A 25,263-nucleotide genomic window follows, 5' to 3' on the forward strand; every position below is an offset into this window, starting at 1 on the left:
ACTAACTACATGAAACAGGCTCATGGTACAATGCATGCATTTAGACATGTAAAACAGTTGAGATAAAGTACCTATTTACATCAAAGCAGCATAACGGGAAGTAGAATAATATATCCAGCCATTTGGCATCCAAACTGTATACACTGTGTATACATGGAGTGCTTACTGTATACCATGGTAAATATCTGTAAACAAAACAAAACATTTGATAAATGTACTTACACAAACAAATCAAGGCACACTTGTGGTTAGTTATAGACTTTTGTTTGGCAAACTGGTCAACACGAAATCAAAAAGTCTAACCAAAAAGAAAAGGTGCAAAGCCAGTAAACATATGTTGCCCAACACTACACAGAGTCAGCATGTAGTGTCTGCCTCTCCAAACTATTCGATCATTCTAAATCCAAATCCAATGTGATGATTGACTTCAATAAAAGAGAACATAGAAAAAAAACATTGCACATCCCAACACAACCCTTATCCCAGCATTAGATCAGCACCATGCATATTTGATTTGCAGCAATCAATCAATAACCACATCCTTCGGACAGTCCCAATGAACACAATACTTTGGCTAGTACCGTCAAGTACTTGAGAGTCAGTCTCATGCATGAGTTGTGCTGTATATCTCATCACTACGCATAGTAGTGTGTGAACTGCCACTTCTGTAAGGCGCTAGTGGGCTCACACTCCTCCAGGTGGACACTTTCACTCCGGGCGCCAGCCGCCAAACACATGCGGCGAGGAAAGTGCTCCGCTACAAGGTGCTCCCCCTGGGAGAAGAGAAGATGGGACAGAACCCGGTTATAATTAATAATATAATAATCCTGTGCATTAACTCACTTTCACCTGGCACAATGTTAATTCTCACTTTCACCTGGCACAATGTTCATTCTGTAATGGTAGCAACTAACAATAGTGAAGATTAGCATAATGGCAGCACTGCTAATTCTCAGTGGGAGACACATTGCAGAGACCACTGTTTAGTTCACAGACAGAAATGTTACAGTAGGTAACATCAGTACTGTGAGAAAAACTAAAGAGTGAAGGGTAATCATTTAAGAATGATAAAGATGTCTCTCAAAGGTAAAAGCAATGATGGAGAACATCAATAGTAGATAGCAGTGAGTAACTCATCGGAGTCCAACCTACCATTGCTGAGTTGGAAGCCTTGTGTGACCAGCGTAGGTTGGGCTTGGAGCCGTCACACGGTTGCAGAGCTAGGCCTGCCTCTTTGCCTTGAGGAGCGACACATAAATCCTGCTGGCGGACGTGATTCATCCAGGTGTAGTTGAAGTGCTGAGTCTGAGGTTCAGAGAGAGAGAGAGAGAGGGGGGACATATAATTAGGCTTCATGATGGGCAACTATGGGCTTCTTCAGGGTGGTTCATGTGTGTGTGGGTGTGTGTGTGTGTGTGTGTGTGTGTGTGTGTGTGTGTGTGGGTGTGTGTGTGTGTGTGTGTGTGTGTCGAGAGAGAAAGAATTACAGTGTGCACACATCTGCAGTTACAGCATGTAATGTGTTATAGTCATAAAAAGGTTATCTTATATCAACTGTGGAGGGATATTTACCTGTTTGCTGAGATCACATATCTCAAAGGACAGGGAGCCTTTCTGCATAGCCAGGCATTTTCTTATACCACGGTTGAACACCTTGAAGAGGGGGATCATACAGGAAGCATCACAATCCCTTCAGTACTAATACCATTGGTTTTTACATGAGTAGCATGCTAAATTGACAGTAGAGAGGCTTCAGTTGTTGTTTTTAAATCCATGCCTTCAATACATTTTCTGTCATTGTGACTGTCACACGTCTGAGAGACAACTCCTCTTTGTTCAGATCTGTACAATTGGATTCTCTGTTTGTGTTGAACTCTTTCAGAGGAGACAAGAAAACATTCCCTTCTCTGAAGAAAAAATACAATTGTCAGTCAGCATAGAAATGGGGTGGGGTGGGGGGATTTGAAAGAAAAAGAAAACAAAGTAAAAAGAAGAGCATTCACAACACAAAGAGCACTAATTATGCGACACATTGGACGGTTACACACTGCACTCTAACTGACTCAATAAAAACAAGGATTGTAAGTAACTAATCTTGTATTCACAGAAAACCCGGTTCATGCCGGTACCTACCAGCCCCTTAGCTTTGACCAACGGAGCGTCCAGGTCTGGGTAGACGTTGTCCAGGTACCACTGGAAGCTCTTACACTTGAGCTTCTTCCTCAGCTCCACCTGTTCGGTAAGGTTGCCGATGTCGATGACAGTCTTGTCTAACAGGCGGTGGTACCCGTGTCCGTAAAACAGGTCCTTGTACTCATCGAGCCACACCTCCGCCACCCTGGCCAGGTTACGCTCCACTGTCTTCTGTCTGTCCTTGGGGAACTTGTAAGGATTCTCGCCTCGGAAGATGTGTCCCACTCGAGAGCATGGGATTATCTCGATTTCACCTCCACACATCCAGATCTGTTATATCAACGAGGGGGGGTCTAGTCAGTACATTGAGCCTTGGACTGGCCATGTGTTCAGTATGGGGAGTGTGTGATACAGTGTGTGATGTCATAGGTAGGGATATGATGTCATACAGTATTAGTGCAATATACCTTGAAGGAGATCTCCATGTTTTCTCCACCCCATACGTCCAGCCCAGGGTCATAGGCACCCAGCTCATAGAAGTACTTCTTGTCTATAGAGAATAGACCCCCAGCCATGATGGGACATCTGTGGAAGAAATAATAAGAATAAGAATAATCCATAAACAGATTTGCTCAGGCAGATATGATGATGTCATACTGTATTACCAGGGCCAGGAATTATTCCTGTCCAGGGAGCATGATCAGTAAGTCCATTTAGCTTATTACTAATGCAATGGCATGTGTATGTGCAGGGGTGTGTGTATGTGTATATGTATGGGGGGGCGGGGGGGTGCGTGTGTGTGTGTGTGTGTGTGTGTAACACAGTATTACCTGATGGGATCAGAATCCTTCATGTTATTCTTCTTGATCACGTCCGCTGTTAACGTGCTCCAACTAAACACCAAGGGCCATTTGAATATCCCTCTTTGGAAGTTGTCAACCAACACATAACTGAAAAAACAGAACATTGCCTCATTATCTTATACAATTCCACATTACTAATGCAGCTGGGAAAATAACACATAAAACACAAATTTGCACATAAATGCGTCTCATATTGTGTCCATGGAAATCATATTGTGTCAACGTTACAATGAATAATAAAAAAAAAATATGAATGGAACTGCTTCATTACCTCATATCCTTGTCACTAATGACTTCGATAACTGGACAGGCAACTTTCTTCCTATCCAGGTACACCCTCTCCAGCAGCGGCTCCAACCAGCCCACATTGCATTCAATATGTGAGTCAAGAAAGGTTAAAACCTCACCTAAGGGAAAAGCAAACAAATGACAGCAGTTAGACACACAGCAAACTGTACAGGACCGGATTCAGACTGTTTGCATAAGGTAAAATCCATAAACTATGCTTATATGAAGGATGTTGAAATAGTAGGTGGTTTACCTTTGGCGACAGCAGCTCCTGCAATTCTGGCTCTGATCAGGCCCTCCCTCTCCTTCAGGCGGACGATGCGGACTTTAGGAAACTGGGACATGTACACATCCAGATGCTCCTTCAGATAGTCTGGAGGTGTGGATGAGATCAAGGGCATTGTGTACAATTTGTCTTAACCTCACACAGCTTACATTTCACACAACCTAATGTATAAACAAATAGGTATTACTGTACGATCACTCCAACCAATGAAGCAAAGCCCTTTCCTTTCCTTTATGCGCTTTGAGTTGCATTTCCTTTATGCGCTTTGAGTTGCATCCGTGTACGAAAGGCGCTATATAAATAAAGTTTCACTTCACTTCACTTATGAATTGATCCCTTCTGTGAACTCAGCCGAAGGGCATAACAGAATACCTACAACTGCTTGCGAACTCCTCTCTTACCTTTGGTGCTGAAGTCATCCACGAGGATGATCTCTTTGAGGAGGTGCGGCGGAGACCTGTTCAGAACACTGTGGACGGACCGCAGTAACGTGGACCAAACCTCGTCCACGAAGCAGAAGATCACACTGGTGGTGGGCAAGTCATCATGAACCAGACTCTCTTTACACCTGGAAAAGACCACAATAGTTATACGAGAGGCGCTCAGTAACTTGAGCTTACCATTCGTAAAGGATTAACGAATCTGAACCCTAACGAATCACCAATTAAGTCAAATCAAGTGTGTTGGCAAGAACCAAAATGTTAATTTCCATGGATGGAAAACCACTGGCTGAATGAGATGAATGTGAAACTCACGTGGGAGGCCTGGTGTCTGGAATGGCCCGGTCCACCGGGATCTGGTCACTCAGGTACACGTTGAAGTAGCCCTCGTTCCACCTCTTCCTCACCTCCTCCTCCTCCTTGTCACTGCCCACCACTGCAGCTTGACCGAACTGGCCGACGGCACCAGCATCTCTAGGGGCTTTGGTTACATCTAGCGCTAGCACTTTGTGGACACTCTGTTTCAGCACCTTTGTCGAGTTTACTTTGACGTCTACTTGTTGTTGAAGCTTTGGTTTGGTTGAAGGCTGCAAGGAGTGCTTTACGACATCAAGTTTACTTTTAGCAAGTTCATTGCTCTGTTTCTCCTTCGTCTTGACGACCACTTCTTTTTCTTTTACCTCCCTTTTGACAGGTTTGGGAGAGGGCTCCAACACTACTCTCTCTTTAGTTTTCTCCACTTTTTGTTTTTCAGGCTGAAATGCCTCCTTTGTCTTGGAACCTATGTTTTCTTTAGCCTTTTGCACTTTCTCTCCCAATAATGTCTCTATTATCTTTTCTGAGGTAGGTGGTGTGACGCGCTTCGCTTCCTGAACAGCAGGTGGCACTTTGGTGAAGTTAGAGAGCACTACAGGCACTGGAGTCACCTTCTTAGGACTGTAGTTAAGTCCAACTGTCTTTTTCTCTGGCTTTGTCGTGTGGAGCACCAAGTCCACCACCTTTTTAGACACGTTTACAGAAGGTTCTTTGATAGGTACCCTCGTTTCTAAAGGTGAGCTCAACTTCACTGTCTCGGCTGCGTTCTGCTTATGCTTTAAGACGAAAGAGTTCCCCTTTTCCAATTTAGCTTGGGCATTCCCTTGTTGCTGGTCATGTGAGTTCAGTTTCTGCTCCTTCAGCAGGGGGTCCTTCCTGGGTCGCTTTCTGTACACATCAACCACTCTCTTCTCATTCAGTGGACCTTTACCTGCACTGTCAATGTCTACTCTCTGTACTGGGTGTTTGAATCCCCTCACTACTTTTGCTCGTCCTGCTGTCACCTGCTGTTTAACAGCCTGTCTTTCCTTGATCACCAGTTCCTTTAGGAGTTGACTGTTCACATCGTTGATGGATAAACGAAGTGCTGCCATATCGAACAGGAGCCACACGACAGAGGCAATGAAAACAAACGCCAGCACCCTCCCACTGCCCCTAAAGTATTTCCTGATTTTATTTGACCTCATTTTTAGAATCGGATCATATCCTATGGCACAATGAATACTCTTGCATACTCATGCTATTCCCTCTGAACAGGATCTCTCTCTCTCTTCACTTTGGAGTAGTTAAGTGTTGCATGCGTGGCATTTCCACGCCAGGCATAAACTGTTTTGGCGATCAGAGTTGTCTAGAAGGTTGCTGCATTTTGTAGATCGAGATCAACGTAGCGTTTAAACACGCAACTCGGATCAGTTCAACGTATACAATATAGGGTTGCATGCGTGGCATTCCACGCCAGGCATAAACTGTTTTGGGCGATCTGCCCCAGTCAGAGTTGTCTAGAAGGTTGCTGCATTTTGTAGATCTAGATCAACGTAGCGTTTAAACACGCAACTCTCTATCAGTTCAACTTACTTGTGATATTCCACGTTGTCCATGCGTGTGTTTCCCTGAATGTTGCAACAATGTATCAACAGTGGATCGGATATGCGGTCCACTCTGACTTTACTAGGAGAAGTGCACAGGCAGTTCTCTTGCATGTTTGTTACTTTCACGCCTAAAATGTCTTTCAATGCGTTAGGATCACATTTCCTTGTACGGATTAGTAGTAGTAGGGAAAGGCAAACAGATCCACCCGGTTGACTTCTTTAGATCCAGGTACTTCCCTGTCCTGTCGTGGAGGTAGGAGTTGGAACGACGATGCACTTCAACTTTGCACTCTGACAGCACGCGGGGATTGGATAGACTGCTTAATATATGCACAAAGTTTGAACCAGTGCACACGGAAGATGGAATGGGGAGGTATCAGTCCTTATAATCGTGACATTTTTGTCAACATTTTGTTTTTTACATAATCTGTTCCATTAGGTCTCTATTAATGCCTGTGTGGTGTTATTTAAAAAATGTTGACATTTTTGAGTTAGTAATTCATAAAATACAAAGGTTCCATCTCACAAAACATAATGGAATGTAAAAACTTTGACGCTCAATATCTCTGAACTACCGTAAACGGAGATAGAACCTTAAATAATTCTAAGCTCACGTAATGTCAACAAAATATTCATGTTCTAATGCACATTAAGAAGTATTAGGGAGGATGTTGAGATGTTTTTTTTTCTCCACATGCTTATGCTCAACTTGCTCAGTCTTGGTCAGACTACAGTTTTTCTGAAATGGTGAAATTATGTTTGTGATGTAATATAATAATATGATGATGTGGCATGTTAAGTGATTCATCAAGCATAACTGGTATAACCTGTACATCACCCCTGTAGTTGCACTGAGACAATAGAGCAAAAAACAGGAAAATCCATAACACACACACACACACACACACACACACACACACACACACGCACACGCACACGCACACGCACACACACACACACACACACACACACACGCACACGCACACGCACACCCTCACGCACACACACACACACACACACACACACACACACACACACACACGCACACACACACACACACACACACACACACACACACTCACACTCACACACACACACACACACACACACACACACACACACACACACACACACACACACACTCACAAAAATAGCCATTAGCCAGTGATTAGTAGAGGCAACAACAGGTTTTCGCTTCATCAGCAGGCCTCTCTTGGGAGCCCTATTGGCTCCATCCAGCCCATTAAGAGTCCCCAACACTTGGGAGGGAGGGGAGGCAGGCGGGGTGGCGCCTCCCCTGGTGGCTGCCCTTAGCCACAGAACACAGGCTTTCATTAGTGTGTTTGCTAAATGATTGGCCCCAGGAAAGCCCCGAAGCCCTGCAATGCATGTCAGTTGATATGTTCTATTATTGGGCAATTTATTCATTTATTCATCCATTTCTGCACCCACAAACATGCCGTGATCATTTTGGTGAATTAGCTAGGGTTAGGGTTAGTTTGTTCCAGTCGGCTTCTCTGGGTTGTGTTAGCTAAAGGTACAGGTGTGCTCCTGAATTCTGCACATTAGTTCCCATGTTTATCAAGAGCTATGTTCTTTAGATTTTTTTGACTCTGCAATTGAAGTCCTTAAATTGACACCGGCATGTGTAAAATTGAGGAAATGTAGTTGTATGATATCTTTAGAACATGTTAATTAGACCTTGGAATTAAAATTACAACAGTTTGTCTCTGTAATTTCCATAGAGGTCATGTTTTGCTAATATGTCTCTCGTTGAAACAGACAGCCAGCAAGAATATGGTTAAACCTGACCCACTGACATTTTCAGCTCCAAATTATGCACAATGTGTGAATTAAATTAATTAGAGAATTCATTAAGAAATATGGCTTGCGGAAATGAGTGTAATATTTAGTTATGTGATCTAATTTTCTTTCATTGTTCAAGCTAATTTGTTTCATAGCAGTTCCTGCGGTAGTTTCTCCCAGTGTTAACTATGATGTATGTAATTTGTTAGCCGTTTAATTAATTATGATTAGATTTAGTGAATGTACAGCTTGTTTTGACAGATGGTACCCATCAGGGAGACCTTTGCACAATTAATTTGAAATCAATTGCTTCCCCTTTTTCTTTTTGAAACATCTTTCAGTTTGTGTGGAAAAAAAAGCCATGGCACATGGCATCAACCAGGCTTTTCCCCTTCTGAATTCATTTAATGACCTATCATCTACGAGTATCCTAACAATATACAAGTTATATAGTATTCGTTTCTTGGTACCACGTTATCTCGTAACTAACCACTGAGGTAGTTATTAATCAATATAGCTGAAAGTGATTCTTCAGCATTTTCACTTTGATAGTGTCAAGCTACTGTCAGTGATCGTCTAACAGTTAATCATTATTTATTTGAAAATACATCATCCTACTACTCAAATGTCATGAAGCACCTCTAGATTTCTTGTCTGTCAAACATACTGTGCAGTAAGTGACATTATTTCGCATAGATCCCCTGAACTGTGAACTTCTCAATCCCCAGTGATGAGTGTGTAGGCTACATAATGGTTAGGCTACTAGACTGTTAGCCTGGTAGCATGCTATCCGCCACATCATTAGTCACATAGGTCTCTCGATACAAATGATAACTATTTTATTCCTGGCAATATCCACAATATTGTCAATTTTCAGCATTATTTGGTTTGTCCTTCCACCCATTCAAGAACATCTAATATTGATTTACCTTTAACTACTATCTGAAAAACCATCTAATACACTCATATTGACCAGTATCCTGTCTTAATCTATAGTATGACGTGTCATCCCCTTGGTGCATGTTGAGAGTCTGGTAATCCCTGTCTGTTCTGTAATCTCTGGTGTGTTGCAGATGGAAGATGTCATGTAGTGCTATACTAATTTGAAACCACAAGATGGCGCTTTTGTTCTGTCCATGTTCTTTCATTTGGTGAAGTTGAATGTTCTCATGCATTTCTTGAAATATTTAAAACAATTTAACAAGAAGTTGAATACTCTGTTTGACAAATTTATAGCAGTTCCCAAAGCTTAAAAAAAAGCCCTGAACAATGCAAAAGTGAGAATTATTAAGAAATGTGTGTTTTTGTCTTAACACATCGACTATACACACAAATACAATCATATGCATTGTCCTGTACTGAGATAAACATACTATACATGTATAATGTATCAATGATATTATGTGAAAAGGTAACTGGTACACCTTACTATACTGTACAACTAAGAGTCAGAGAAAGTTTCCCACTACAGCAGCATAGGACACCAATTATGTTGGACCCTATGCTAAAATGATACAAAATAAAATCACATAGATCACTATTAACAAAGAGACATTGACATGTTCTGTTTATTAATATCTATTCATTTTATCCATTCCTTTTCCCTTTCTTCTGAGACTTTGTGGACAATGAACTAAGAGGAATTTCACAGTATTTTACCCAGGTAAAGTTGAGCAACTAGAAATGAGCAATCACCTATCACCTTCATATCATCTGGTTCAAGAATGGATTTGTCCATGGTGGTACGGTCTGTGTTGATGATGTGCCTGGCACACAACGTCCTGTTCAATGAACACCTATGCGAAGGAGATACTTTACCCTGTCATTTACTATTGGTCCATGCATGGGACCACCGTGGTCAAATCCATTCTTGGACCAGGTGATATGAAGGTGATACAAATTTGGCTCCCAGTGGACATGAGTTAATGTCTGACATAAAAAATAACTACATAATTTGTCTCAATCCAGCGGGCTGACTTGGCATGGGCAGCCTTCCTAAATGTCACTGTGTAATGAGTTCTGGCCAAAGGTACACAGTTAGGACACAGAGCCTGCTGGCACCTGGGATGCCCACTGGCCAGCCTTTTACCCCTCAGCTATTTGGACCCCATGTTGGCTTTTCTTGTCCATGTGCAGCATGACTCCATGTGCATCGCATCCAAACCAAAAAAATTTGAATAAGTTCTACTGGGAAGTTGGAGTCTGGCTACTATGAAGGGCTGGATTTATTTAAAAAATTTAATAATTTGATTTGTGTTTCATTTAAACATATATGTGATATTTACATAAATAATAACTAGTTATGGCTGTGTCCAGCGATTAAATAGTTAATACATTTACATAAGTCTTACTTTTCTGTCATACATTTTCTGTCATGCATTGATGTCAATGAGCGATTTGAATGGACCACGATCCAGACAATGATCACATAACACTTTGAAATATTCACAAAGTCACAATACTTGGGGGAGACATGAATGCGGGGAGACATCCAGTTTTCAGGAACTTGACTCCTTTTGTTGAATTTGTATGAGACCTATTGGCAAACACGCCGCTTTATTATCTTACAATGGCAAAGGAGATGAGGGAACATTGTATCTAAATTAACTTTTTCTATTTCCTCGGTAAATGAAATCAATTCCATCCTTTATGTTACTTTTCTCCTGCCTTTTGTCTTGTTGCGGAATCTTTTCTCTTTCTCCCTCATTCATCTGTTTTGCCCTTTCCTTGATCTGATAGCATTAAACATATAATTAAGTCATAAAGGAGGGGACTGATGAGTGCAGCAGATGGTAATTGCGTCCTACATTTGAATGAAATGATATGCATTGCTACAATTTACAGCCTTCGCCTCATATTTTATTCAGCAACCTTTTATCTCTTTTCCCGCAGAATTATTCCGCAATAAATTTAGACATCTTATCAATAGCCAGAGTGATAGTGGCAGAAACATGGAAAAAAAACTGAGCCTCCAACATTTTACGCTGTTTAAAATAATTTTCCATAATAAAGGAGTTATCAGACTTGCTCTATCACAGGAGGGGCGGATAGTCTTATTTCTAGTAAGTCTCCCTTTGGTTTGTGGACAAGCTGCCACTCTCCTATTTGTCAGACAAAATGCTCAGAGAAGATAGTTTCCAGCTGAGTTCACCTGAGGCAATGACCAGTTATCTATAGGATGATACTGTCAGCACTGAGAATATTGGAGAACTAAGTCTAATGAGGACTTAGCCAATGAGCTTCGACCATAGGCTGTACCCAGTATTTGCATCATGAAGTGAGCCCAAGGAAGGAGAAGTTCATTCCAAATAATCCTTCAGTCATGGAGCCAATGTGTTCATGAACAAGCAAACATGTTCTTCTTAAGCACTATACATCTTTTGAGGATGTTTAAGCTCATACAGTCATTTTGGAGCTATGGGGCTTCACTAGCTTATTACTGTATTACAGAAGTAATTAAGAAAAGTTATCTAATGGAATTTCAAAGGCAATTGAATCATGTTTGTATTCAACATAATTCCGTCTCAACCTGACCATTTGGTTAAGTGGCCTTTAGGAATGAATAGCTACATGTTTATTTGTTGGCCATGAGACATGGCTGTACTAAATGCAGGGGTTGGGGTGGAACCAAAACTGATTTGAGGCCGACTCCAAAGCGGACTGTTTTTGATGGGGAAACAGAGAGTAGTTGTATGCATGCAGCTCTTCTCCCTGTATGGCCGATGCAACAGTCAAGTCAATTACTCTAGCAACTCAGGAGCGAATGCAGGTGAGAAAAGATGACAGGAATTCTAGCTGACAGGATTTGATCTACAGTACCACCTCCCCTTTTGGAGAAACCTTCACTGAAATACAGAGGGTTGGCTAGTGGCTATGATGCGGAACTTGTTCCACCCATATCACATCATGTTGGTCCATGACCTAGTGCATGAATTCTAACTTCTGTATAGTATTCACCTTTGAAGTGTTTTTTTCTTTTTTCTTCCTTCACATATTCCTTCGTGCACAGTGTTCTTATTGAACATTTCTCTTGGCTCTCAGCTGAACAGTTGAATAGAGGCCTGCGAGGATGATCTGTTTGTACCGTTGATATGCTTTCCTCTCAGAAGTCCCTGGTGAAGTGCTGGACTCCGCTGATATTTGAGAACTGGTAGCTGAGGCGATATAGGTTTAATTCTCATGTTCCCCCAACCTGCCAAGCACCGTGGCCTGCCAGCTGGAAGGCTTACACAAGGGGAGAGAAGGGGAGGGTGAGAAGAAGAAATATTAGCAGGGGCAAAAAGAGAAAGACAAACAAACACAAGTGTCTGCAGACCTTGGAGGTGCTGCCGAGCTGCGTCCTGTATAGCTAGCTACTGTACCTCAGGCACTTAGCGTTTAGTCCTGACACAGGTCCATTACCTTTAAGTACAAGTGCTTATGTTTGGTCGGCTGTTTTTACAGCCCCTCTGGCTGAGAGGGAATCTATCCTGGGTGACCCATGTGTATTTATTGATGCCTCTTGAGTTTCCACTTGCTGGTAATAGACTAGAAGAAAAAAAACAGATAATGTGTTTGATCGATCAGTGGGAACAAATTTCATTTGTTGGGGATCAATAACAGTTTACAGTTGACAGAGCCGAAGAACTACATTTATTTGAGCTTTTTGATTGAAGGTGTCTCACCGTGAGCCCAGATATGTGAAGCAATCCTGACTCTGACTGTGGAGCAGGCAGGGAACCCTCTGCTGTGTTATTGCCAGCAATCTGTATTTAAAACTAATATCAGTGTGCGCTGCATGGCTGGGGGCAAAAGGCACCAAACCAATCTGATATAGTAGGTGTTTCTTTTGGGTTCCTTGTGATGTGAATTAGAATGTGAAAAAACAACAATTCCCTCACATTTTTCACTGGCTATCCTTTTTTTTTCTCTTCCCGTTTGAGGGTATAATGATTAGATTTTGTGAGCAAAGAATGATTTGTATTATGTTTTTTTCGATGGGGCCCAAGTATAATAGAAAAGTGATGTGGAACCAAAAGGAAAAGAGAGAGGAAATTAACTGACGTGCAGAAGGAGAAATACGGTTCTCCAACTCAACCTTTTACAGTTTGCTTCATGTTGCTGTTTTTCATGATCATGCTCTGCGGAATGCCCCGCAGTCATAGGAGCCCTTGCTCTGTGTCATACGCTTATCAGCCAACCCTTTACCTTCAGCTCAGAGACCAAACAGCATGAGATGGGAAGTCTACATGGATAAACATTTACTGTGGGAGGTGATGCTCCAGGCAAGCACAATTCACAGGGAATTTACTGTGTATAAACCTGTATTATGGCTATAGCACTCTTATTTAGTATAGTTGCTCCCTTCTTTTTTACCACTATCCACTCTGTGGTAAACATTTTGATAACCTTAAGCCTATTACAGTGTGAGAATGCCTTCTCATTCCATAGTACATCACGTTTATGTTGAGTATTTTTAACACTAAAAGTTTCAGAAATGTCAGATTCTGTGGTACTGTGTATAGAGGTTGTGAAACAAACCATGTGGTTTGATTGAGAGAAAGCAGTTGTAATCACCTGGGCTGATATTGGATATATCTAATCAAATATCTCATTTGGATTCCACACTGTATACGCACACACACAGAGTCAGGTTGATTATGCATCTGTAATTGTAGCAGTATAGAAACTCCCAAAATTTATTTCATGCCCTGATCTTTTTCAGAACCTGTGTAGCAAAGACTTTATAATAAAGGATACTTTAATACAATACATACAACTGTGTGCCTCTTGCCACTAGAAAGAACAGAGCTAAACCTTGCAGAAGGGCAAAACACTTGGTAAATCTGGACCATATGTGTTGCCATATGGCTGTCAGATACAAGTAACACAAATCTGAAGCTAATTTCTTAAGTGTAAAAACTGGCGCCATACTGTAGCCCTATCAGCGCTGTCTTGGTGTGATTGCTGGTTGGTTTCACCGAAAGGGAAAGGCTAGAACATGGTTTGGAGGACATTGCAGGGAGATGGCTGGTCCCTGTGTCTTGTGTTTGGCACAGGTTAGGGAAGGGGCCTGAGATGCATATTGTTTGTGTTCATTTGAATAAGGACAAATGTCAGATTTCCATGGCTGCAGGCTGCCTGCATGTTAGATGATCAACTCTGTTGGGCCCCTGGATGTGGGGTCATCAGTAGCGCTTCCAGGTCACTGTCATGCAAGGCGGTTTGGGGCCATAATTGACCTTTTGACAGAGCGCAGGGAGACAGACCCTTCTCTCCAGGCAGGAATAATCACTTTAGATTTACTGCTGGCCCTGCTCATCCAAAGTAATTAGAATGTTCGTTTTTCCCCCCCAATATAAGTAAGATATTAGTTAGTTATTTAACATCTTAGACAACATCTGGATATAATATCATTCAGTAATTAGTAACAGGCCAAGAATGTTTGACATATTATGTAGAGAGCATACAATCACCTGCACAGCATTTGTTGTCAAGTTGCAGAACTTGATCTACTCTAATTTCGTACTGACTTAGTACAAAATTAGAGTATTAGGGTATTATGAAATTAGGGTAGATACTTTTGCATTGTATTGCTATAGACACTTTTGCATAGTATTGCTTTTCCATCACATGCATTTATGAGAGTATGACATGAGTCATTACTTAAGCAGTAAAAAAAAAGAAGAAAGAAATCCAAGAGCCATCCGTTGTGGCCGTAATCTGTGAGGCTGGAGAGAAAGGTTGAACACAGCCCGTATCCCAGAAGCCCCTGGGCTCCCTCAAGGCTCCTTCCGGTCCAGGCACTCCACAGAGGCGTGCTTTTCACCCTTCACTGTGCTTGTTATTCCTCACAACACAAATCGACACCAACGGCCATGTCTCTGTCTTCATTGCCCCAAACATTAAGTTACATTCACACCATGCACTGCATTTTGGGCCTTTCTCCTCTCCTTCTTTCCTTTCTTCTTCTTCTTCTTCTTCTTCTTCTTCTTCTTCTTCATCATTCTGAAAACCAGTACTTACTGAATGCGGGCATCCTATATAGTAAAAGACAAATTTACTTTTTCCTAGAGTTCTACTGCATTTGATCATAGTTTTACTCCATCTGTCACCGTTGTTGGTTTATAGGCTATCACATTTTCTTGTTAAGAACTACTTTCTATTTACTGATTTGCTAGCAACCACAAAAGAGTCAGAGTCTGGCGCATTACAGATCAAATACAGTTGCATGAGTGAGAGTGTGCTCAGAAAAATGCTTCTAGCATCTTTGTTGGTTTCTGGAAAGTGTTTACAGGAAAAAAATAAAAGGCATCTGAGAACGCCAAAGGCCTAGCCTTTGAGAATAGGGTATTACATTATTAATTAAAATACAAGTCGCCTTGTAGCCCATGGGTATACAATGTAGCACACTTGATTGAATCAGGTAGTGGCAGCCTAGGCTTTTTGTATTTTGCGCTTGAAGGGATGAGAAATCTTTGCTTGGCTGTATTACTGTATTTCACATCAGAGGGGGGGAAAAATGTTTTCAGAAAAGTGGTGTAAGCTGTCATGGGAGGTATAGTAGAGTTAAAACTCAGAATAAGATTTGTTCCAGGGATGAACATCCTATTTCACTTTATTTACAGTTCTATGATTGTTTAATAGAATTACATACAGGGACTGATACTGACTGTTTTCTGAGGTTCTGGCCCATGAAGACCTGTCACCTGACCACTCTCTGGACTAACCTCACAGTGTACTTTCATAGGATCCTCATTCTGGCCGAAGATTATAAGAAGCCATCATTTATCAGAAGCAGTTGATTATTTATCTTAGGTTGTAAATGCTCTGGAGCATGTAGTACAGTATAATACGCAATCATGTACAGTGAGAGTGACTGCAGAGGGAGCTCTTGTATTTGAGCTCCAGTCATGTGTGCTGGTCACCACACTGCAAACTGTCTCTCTCGGACCACACTCAAAGTTTTAACGTTAAGCCAATGTTGCCTACGAGGAGAGTGATTTTAAACATATTCTAAATGTATTTATGGATTTTCACATTCACATAGTAGTATCCCATTGCTTCCACTGTTGTCCTTGTTTTCCAATTGTGACAGTTTGGTAATCTTGTGATATATGCTGGTTTTGACCCAGAGTATCAAGTTGCAGCTCCCCCATTTCCACTCCTCCTGCTCATTATTAGAAATCTTCTATTGCTCATAGTTTATGTCATAAAAAAGGAGAGAGAAAAATCTCTATTAGTCTCTCTTCATCCTCATTAAGGGGCTGTCCTACAGAGGTGCGAATATGTAATGTTTCTAATAAGAAATGTGACAGAGTGGAGGTGGTTGTGGTTTCTAATGGTCTCTTACATCTCTCTCCGACATCGCAGGGGCCGCTGGAGAGGGAGGAGAAGAAGAAGGAGGAGAAGAAGAAGGAGGAGGAGGAGGAGGAGGAGGAGGAAATCTTCTTCAACAGACTCGTCCTTTTCTCCTTTTCTTTCTTCCCTCCGATTCTCATTGACCTCCAGTCTAGGTCTGTTAGATATCGTCCAGGTCATAGCAGACGAATGGCTGAAATATCAAAGCCTGCCCAAGGCCTTTACATTTGGTTTATTCTGCTCCAGGTAGTCAGAGTGTGGAGATCAGTGGAGAGTCAGGGGCTTGTCTTCTCCACGTCCTGTAATGTCTTCTCCCTGGCCCTCCTCCTACATAGGCTCAATTCAGAGCCTCCCATTCTGCTGTCAAGCAAATCACAAGGTTAATTATGTCTTAATCCAGTAGCTACTAATATGTAAAATGGCACATTCTCTAATGGGATTTAATTAATTGAAATACGGTCCTGTCAGATAATATACGAGCTGAAGGAAGAAACTCAGAGCTTAGGGAAGGTACTGGCGATGCTAACCAATTCATTTTAATGAAATAAAAAAAAGGGGGAAAAAAAAGAATCCATCTGGAAATAAAGGATCTGTCAGTGAAGATGCCCAATTGTGTGAGATCATGGCTGGCTGTTCAGCCTGCAAGGTTCTGAAGTGTATCAAGAGGCACAGCTGAGTGAGTGGGATAGTCTGTGTTCTATTGATAACTAGCGCCTGGTTTAAAATCCTGGCAAAACAAACAATGCAACTAGGGGCCCTACCGTGCTCCACTGCATCACAATACCTGTCGTCACTGGAGGGTTAAAAAACGTAAAGATGACAAAACAACCACAAAAAAAGGCTCTTTTCATTTGAGGCAACCTCTAATATTTAAAGACTTAGGTTTTATTTTGAGGTGTTATGTGTTTATATGCATGCAACTGATTGAGAATGTTTATTTTGGTCCCCTATGCAATTCACAATACAGATATAAAAAACAATACACAGTCACAATTCATAACACCAGGACCAAAAAGGTGTAGGCTGAAGCCGTGGCTTATTGCGCCTACCCTTGTTACATGTATGCATGTCCCCCCATGAATGCATAATCAAAACATTGAAACTTTTATAAACAACATTTCACTTACGCATGTCAACAAAAAGTTCCAAAAAAAATACCAAACAAAAACTATATTTAAACCTCTGTTTTATACCTGTTAATCATCTTATTTTTAAATATTTTTAAAAATCCTTTTAGTGTACTACACAAACTGAAAACTATGTGAAGATTTACACCACACCACAACACCACACCAAAACCCACAATTGCATGATAGCAGTCAATCACATTTGAGAATGGTTTAAATAACAAGAATAATATCACATTCATATGTTTTTTTACCAGAGACTCTCAGGTCTCTCTCTCTCTCTCTCTCTCTCTCTCTCTCTCTCTCTCTCTCTCTCTCTCTCTCTCTCTCTCTCTCTCTCTCTCATTTTCTCCCTCTCAGGTTACTCTCTCAAGTCTCTTTCCCTGCCTCTTTCCCTCCATCACAACACCCCCCTCCCTCCCTCGTATTCTCTAGCTCAACCCCCCCTGTCTGTGCTGTGTGTAGAGGTAGCTGCCCGGGACAGTAGCTCAGAGCTATGGTGGAGTATGAGCAGTGTTGATGTGGATGGCCTCTGGTCAGAAGCCAGGCCCTGGCTGTAGAAACGCAGGCTCTTTTGTGCGCCACAGCCAGGCTTGCCAGTCCCAGTCCGCCCTGTCGCTGGGGGTAGGGAGACATTTACCCACCACATGCATTCATTCCAATGGCATGGCTTGATGTGGGGCTAAATGGCATTGTTACAACGTGCCTCGGAGAAGTGTTGACAGGTCCATATGCTAATTTTAATGAATACAAGAGAGCCGTTGGTTTTATTTACCTCAACTCAGCTGCAGAATTCTATCTGTATCCAGACTACCAAATGGAGAACTCAAATTAGCTCATTAGGAAAGGTATTGAATTTACACATTATTTCCAGTAGTTAAGCTGAGTTATTTTCCCTAAGGACTCAATTACGTACTAATTTGTGACTCAGGTAAATGCTGTTCCGGTGACTTCCTCAATTGCAAGATTGTAGTCACTGAATAATTTGTAAGAAAGGTGTATCCATTGACATTCATTTGTGTGAGAAATTCAAAATAACGAACGCAAGATAAAGCTCACGCTTTTGTTCTTGTGTTCACTTCATTTGATTCCCTTGTTAAATATTTGAATACCTGCAAATGTGTCTTCATTACATTTTCTTTGTTCACAACCTCAATGTCTTGCTGTTGTAAAGCCCGAGTGGTGTGGTTGTCGGTTGAGTATCTGCAGTAAGTCATACACTATCATGTCAAAAGTGCAAATGCAAGTCTTTTTCTGCAACAAAGGGACATGAGGAAGAGAAGAGAAGAGAAAAGTTGACAACAACAGAGCAGGAAACTTGAGTCATGGCTCAGTATCTAGGATTATGCCGGCCTACTGACGTCTGAGATGAAAGTGAACATTCATCGACTGAGTCACTGCTTGAACCATGTCCTCCTCGGCCACAATGAGAAGATTGTTGACGAGATGGTGTGGAAACTATGTGACGGAAAGGAGTGGCCAAAATTTCACTTTTCACACAAAATCTGTGTTTGTCCTGTTTGTAAATGATCTGATTTGCAGGAAAACAGGGAGGAATTTTAGATGGGTAAGCATAAGGGGTATTCATTCTCTCTCTCTCTCAGTTTTTTCCACAGAGCTCGGCATGTTTTTGTGGTAAATGACCTAAAATGACACTGGTCGTTGGCTCCGTTCCCAGAGACACACTGAGCCACTGTCTCTGGGAGTTGTGGTACAGTTCAGTGTTTGATACTGGATGTTCCATTGACTTCTTGTATACAGTGCAGTACCTGCTACAGTATAATGGTCCATAATCTGAGACTGGTTCATTTTCATGAACGTTAGAGTACGTACTTGACACGTGGGATGATAACTAACTTGGCATGTGACGATTAATTCTAGGTCATTTTGGTGTAAAAAAAAATGCACCTACACTTCCCAGGCAATCTATAGACACTCCACACAAGTCGATAAAGAGAACAAATAATATTTGTTAAAAAGACATTATGTCATCCACATCCTGGGGCATGTGGTGTATTTGCATGCGGTATGTGTTGTGCATGACCGTAACAGTGCCTTTGTGCCTATTTCCATATTGTGACATGATTTAAAATATAATATCTTTATTTTTTTTTGCTGTTTTAAAAAGATGCTTCTATTATTAACCGTGCTGTGAGTGCAGGGTGGCCTGGCCTATGGAGTGGCCATAGGGGAACTGGGACCAGGCCCAGTCCAGTCCTGGCCCTGCTTGCTCTGGGTCCAAACAGCTCCTCTGCACTCAACTGTAAATACCAACCACAGCTAGTGGCATGCAAGTTACTCGTGCTTAACAAATTTATTGGCCTACATGGAGACGTGTTTCTGCCTTAGTTGCTTGTCACGTACACTATACTATTAAGACCATAGTAATAAGTTATCTGGTCCATGTAAAGTGATATAGACAGGGATGGACAGTGCCAGGAATGTATTGTGTCACTGAATTCATTAACCACTTGAGGTAACAGTGACCCCAGAGTTGGTGGTAATGCCCATAGTGTACTCATGTGGCGGCTGTTGCACAGAGATTTGTCTTTTTCGTCAATTTCATATAATTTTTGCATTTGACAAAAGGTTTCTCCATAAAGGGGCAATACATTTTTTACTTTTAAAATAATGACATAGGCTATAGCTGTGGATTATTTTAAAATATTTTTTATAAAAATAAAAAAAAAGAAGAAAAAAGCAGAATAAGAAACTTTATTGCTCAGCAACAATGATAGGAACATGTACATGTGTTATACAAGATCAGAACCAGACTTGAACAACAGTAACACAATAGGCAACCATGGAATTTACCTGGTAAGGGGCATTACCGGAATTTCAAGGGAAATCAGCTCAGGCAATTTCCCTGGTCAAGACCTTGTGTAATTCCATGAAAAATGCAAGGAAGGCTTGGTTGTGAACAGAAGCATGAACCAGGGCGGCCAAGTTTCACCAAAAGTTTGGAGTGAGATTTTTTGGCGGTGGAGCGACCCAAAACTGTGCACGTTTTGGCAGCGGCGGCCCCTCTCTCCCACCCAATTATTTGTGCTAGTTTCCTGCAATTTTACATGTTGTTCATAATAGACCAGCACAAGAAATGAAAATAATAAATAATAAATAATAACATTTGATAAAACAAGAAAAAAATTCAGACAATATATCATATTTATGAAATCTTAATAAACAAATACAGTAGCCTACAAACTAGACTCTAAAAGAAAAATGTACCCCATCAACAGGACTCAGCCCCTTGGTCAGCAGCAGAAAGACCTGTGGTCATCATCTTATATACAGTGCATTGCTCATAGATGGCTATCATGTTATACAGTACATACCAGGGTTTTTCCTGGGTCAGAATGAGGGCTTGGTGGGTGTTTTTGTGCGCGCGCAGCGCGCCCACATTTTTTTTGAGGGACCCCCAATTGTTGTATTTGTATTGTAAATTGTAATTATTAATCATTATTATTATTATTATTATTAATGTACCTGGTTATGTTACAGTAGAGAAACAAAAAACAGTTACCAAAACTGAGTATTTACTAGCTAAGATTGGCGTGGTGCAACCGAAATTAGTAAACAACTAGTTTGAAACTAACTAGTAACAACTAGGGGTTTAGTAACTACTAAATGCCTGCATTTAGTAATGACTTACGCCATATTGGTGCAACCCAGTCCAGTAGGCTACCAGATACGATGTTGTAATGTATGCACATATTTTGCTACCACGGTTGCCAGACGGAATTGACAATGTCCAGCCCAACCGGTCTAAAAGCTGCCGAATCCACCCATCCAGTGTGACCAAAAGTAGCCCAATCTGGCAACCCTGCTTGCTACGTTCTTGCAGCTCGCGTGAACACAGGTTCTTCCATCAGCGCTCGCCTGCCGCTTCGATTGCAGACTCAAGTTAACGCGCGTGCAGAAAGATGCCACGAAACTCCGGTAGCTTTCTTTCAAGGAATTTCAAAAATAAAAGTCCCGTAAAACAATCGTTATTTCTCGCCGTGAGAAATAGAGATGCGGCGTGAGAGCGTGAGAACTGGTTGAAATGCGTGAGTCTCACGGTGATTGCGACTATAGCTAACACAGCTAGCAACAAAGATTCAATGATTTGGCGCCAAGTTTAACAAAAGGGACTTATGCCAGCGAGCTACTGTCACAGTTCTCAGTTGTATTGGCCAACGTTAGCCGAGTCAATTAATTTATCCATTCAACATTATTTCTCAGGCTAGCTGGCCATCTGCTGCACTACTGGACCTTGTGCTAATCCCACACATGTGTGTTTGTCTTCCTGTGTATAGGCCTGATCTCCAACCTCTAGTTGCAGTGCCACACCATTACATCAGCTCCTTCACCACTAACCTTGTGATCAGAAGTCAAAACCAACCGTTGTCCATTGTTACACAGGACTACGTTTGCAGGATAATGTCCTCCAGTATGGTAGAAGAAGCTGAAGTAGTAGACACCTCTAATGGGAGCAGTGAAGATACCTGTGCTTGGTCTGTAGGCATTCCCAATGTTTGTGATGATTTGTCTGTAAATCAGGGTGATGTCACTGTTGAAGGGCTCATTATTTTGTATTATTATTGTTTATTTGGCAGGGACAGTGTGTACATCAAAGAATGCACCAGAATTAGCCAAGAAGGCTAGTTTTCATCCGTAGTCCCATGGGCTCCTGTCGCTCCTAACACCTTTATTCTGTCTTTGTTTTTGAGAACCTCAAGCTGGCTCTCAGTGACTTTAGACTTGGTTTCCATAACTGCTTCTCCTCCGTGGCTGCTTGCTTCTCTTGGGTGATTCTCTGCTTCTCCACTAAAACTCCAAAGCCTGTTAGAAGTTTGCACATGTGAAGAAGAGAGCAGAGATGCTAGTCTACAGCAAGGACTTCATTCTCTGTTGTTTGCATATCTTCTTGTGCTACAGACAGATCCAAGTACAGCAACACCAGCAGAGTTACAATACTCTTCATCTTGCCCCTGGATTCTGGTTCTTCTCAGTGATATGTATTGATTCCCACATTCTCTATGTCACTTTTTATACAGTTAGGAGGGATCAAGATCCCGTTTAAGCCAATCATTGTTATAGGGACCTCTGAGTTCATCTGTTAACGTCTCACCAGGAAGTCTTGTGATGATACAACATAATACTGATAATGACCTGTTATTGATTAACATCAATAATCAAATATTGATAATGATAGTCTTTCCAGAGAAAACAACACACCAATAAGGAAAATAATACATTATTAAAGCGCAGTCAAGTAAGTGATTTTTGGAGATCGACGTCATTGTCATAATTGCCAGCAAAAGAGAGTCAGCGCACCGGCCAATCAGCGGCAAATTCAAGTAAATTCCTCACAAGCTTAGTAAATCTTTGGGCAAAATCAGAACATATTTACAGTTTGTTAGCCACCGCTCAGATCTACCCCTGCCAGAAGTCATAGCAGTGACTGTCTTCAACAATTAAGAGTGACTCCAGTTATTTTTTACATAGATTACATAGGTATGTCTACAGTTTGTGACATACAGACTTTCATAGCATATAGGCCTACAGGGGAGCCAAGATCAGGAAACAGTGGATCAAGATGAAGATCAAGCCAATCCTTGTTATCTGGACAGCCCTAACCCTGAGTTCATATTTTAACATCTTACCAGGAAGTAAGATTGTGATCATTTGAGAGTCTAGACTCGAGTCTCGTCCCCCAAGCCAGAAATCTCGCATGATCAGGGTAGTAGTACCCTGGCAGACCTGTACGAGGCAGCCATGTGCGACAGGTCAAATAAAGTGCCGAAGAACGAAAAGAAGAAGACGCGTCAGTCAGCTCGTTTCTTGATTGGCTACATTCCATTCCACGTCACGATCGGACTCGCGATCGGACTCGCCAGATGGGGCGGGTTACCGCCGCCGAATGGGCTACTTTTGATCACACTGAGCTGGAAAAATGCATTTGGGTGGTTGGGCTGGATAAATAGCATTTTAGGCGGTATCAAAATGTCAGTGCCTGAAAGTTACAAAATGCGTGAAGTTAAAACACCCTAATATCTACATACAATGTGCAGGGTTTTTATTTTATTTTACAAACATCATTGGCAACAGACATACAGTTTAGGGGCCAGGATATGGGCACCTGCTCAATAGTAATTAGCGGTTTTCTGCCAATAGGTTTTGGGCTGTTTTTGGTGGATTTAGCAGTTTTTAGACAGTGGTTAGGCTGGAAATTATTAATCCTATTTGTCGATTGTCGGGAGAAATTGACTCTTAACACACCTCACACCACAGGATAATCCTGTAGGATAATCTTTAGAGCCATCCGATAATCGGGCATTTGCTGTCCTTGGTCGGAAGGGGAGAAATCAGGCCAAAATCGGCCAGATTATCTTTATGTGTGTACCAGGCTTTAGCTTTGGCCCGTATACTCTCACAAAGGCTCAACATATTTGAAGTTTGAATGAATCACACAGGAAGGTCAAACTTTCATAGCTGTAAACCTGTTTGATCCCATACCTTTCAGCTCATAGTCAGCTTCTCTCTCACACAGGACCCTGTTTGGAGAGATATGAATTATCAATGTCACCTTTGAGCCCACCAAGCCCATCTAGTGCTCATGGTATCAAACATAATGACATTCAGTGGAGCTGAGATCACACTGATGATAGTATATTTGATACAGTTGTAAACCAGCAAAGAATAAGCTTGCCTAAGAGAATAACCCCTTTTTCTGTTTAAACACAATCTATTTTTCCAGTGTAAATCACTTGTCAGTCTATTGCAAATGCAACTGTTACAATCTGAAAGAGAAGGGGAAAAAAAGAGAAAGAGAGAGAGTAAAGATTATCTTTTTGGCCATTTCCCTGGCACCGGTGCACGACAGAGACTGACAGGTCTTTCAGATGAGTGACAGGTGTCCTTTGAAATGCCGGCAAACCGGCTTCTGTTCAGACTGTTGAAATGCATATTTTGAGCTCTTATCATAAAGGCATGGATGGGCCAGATAGGTGGCGTTAACATTGCAAATGGCTCCGGAATTATTCATTGTTAGCGTGCACGGGAAGAAAAGAGGGGGTGAAGTTTGATTATTCTGCTCACACAATAGGCTGGGTGCTTAATGATTGCTCTCCACCTTGGCAGGCGGTGTGTGCCGACTTCAGGCGCTAGCAGGCGGGTGACACAGGTCTGGCCAAGTGTTAGAGCAAGATCATACGTCCGGGTCCCATTTTAATTTCTAATACATTAATCTTTTCCTTGCAGATCCTCCATGAATATTCCAGGGCCTCCCTGTTTGTCAGGGAAGGCTGTCTCGCTTTCATCTATTCAGGTGGTTTCATTCACTGTGAAAGCCGGCTAAATGGGCCCGATCAGTCAATGACAACCAGGATACAATAGAGCCCAGTAACACATCCCTTTTCTCCTTTCAGGGCTCTGATAGACAACTCTGACACTTGGTCCCTGGGGACGTCCCTCCCGAGCGAAGTCACCGGCGCTCCGCTCCTTCAGAGACTTCCCTTACTTTATCGGGCCATAAAGGATTGTCACAGGTAGACGTATCAGCAGCAGTGCCGAGCTGCTCCCTGTGACCTGCCCCCAGTGCCACGCGGTCGGAGCTCCACCATGGCACCGCGGCACAGCGCCGCACGCTAGCTGCATCACAAACGGATTAAGGTGGCTTAAAGCGCTGTCATACAAGCGGGCTCAGCGCCTCACACTTTTCGAGAAATGTTAAGCCATTGTTCTCTGCCATTAATTACCATTGTCTTAAGTTCATTAGAGCACTGTGTACGTTGTTGCTAATGAGGAGACGTTGCCCACCTACAACAGCCACGGCTTTGTAGTGGCTGACCTAACAATGACTCCCACCATCCATCCTGTCCACAGTTTAATGACGCACACACAGATGCTGTAACATGCACTAGTTCTCAAATGTAGTCGACATTGTCTTATCCTCTTGGATTTTTGGAAAGTACCTCAATCTAATTTCTTTTCATACTCAAGATGCAGTTGTAAAGAAAAAAGAGGAAAAAAAGGAAACAATTCAGTTATTTTATAATTATCGTTGCTTTAAATATTTCGATTTTGAAGTAA

The 25,263-nt window shown here is 41.9% G+C and overlaps 1 protein-coding gene across 1 annotated transcript; it reads right to left on the reverse strand.

Annotated features, from left to right (window-relative positions):
• Positions 1 to 625: 625 nt before the first annotated feature.
• Positions 626 to 5,512, reverse strand: galnt5 (polypeptide N-acetylgalactosaminyltransferase 5; the record flags this gene model as incomplete). Its single annotated transcript, XM_080537137.1, has 10 exons — positions 626 to 773; positions 1,153 to 1,305; positions 1,573 to 1,653; positions 2,134 to 2,463; positions 2,601 to 2,718; positions 2,964 to 3,083; positions 3,268 to 3,403; positions 3,538 to 3,657; positions 3,972 to 4,138; positions 4,326 to 5,512. 10 exons carry the CDS (start codon positions 5,510 to 5,512, stop codon positions 636 to 638), a joined length of 2,550 nt encoding a protein of 849 aa, XP_080393263.1. The 3' UTR covers positions 626 to 635.
• Positions 5,513 to 25,263: the final 19,751 nt, after the last annotated feature.

The sequence above is a fragment of the Nansenia antarctica genome, assembly GCF_963989245.1.
Source record: "Nansenia antarctica genome assembly, chromosome: 7".
Taxonomy (NCBI): Eukaryota; Metazoa; Chordata; class Actinopteri; order Argentiniformes; family Microstomatidae; genus Nansenia; species Nansenia antarctica.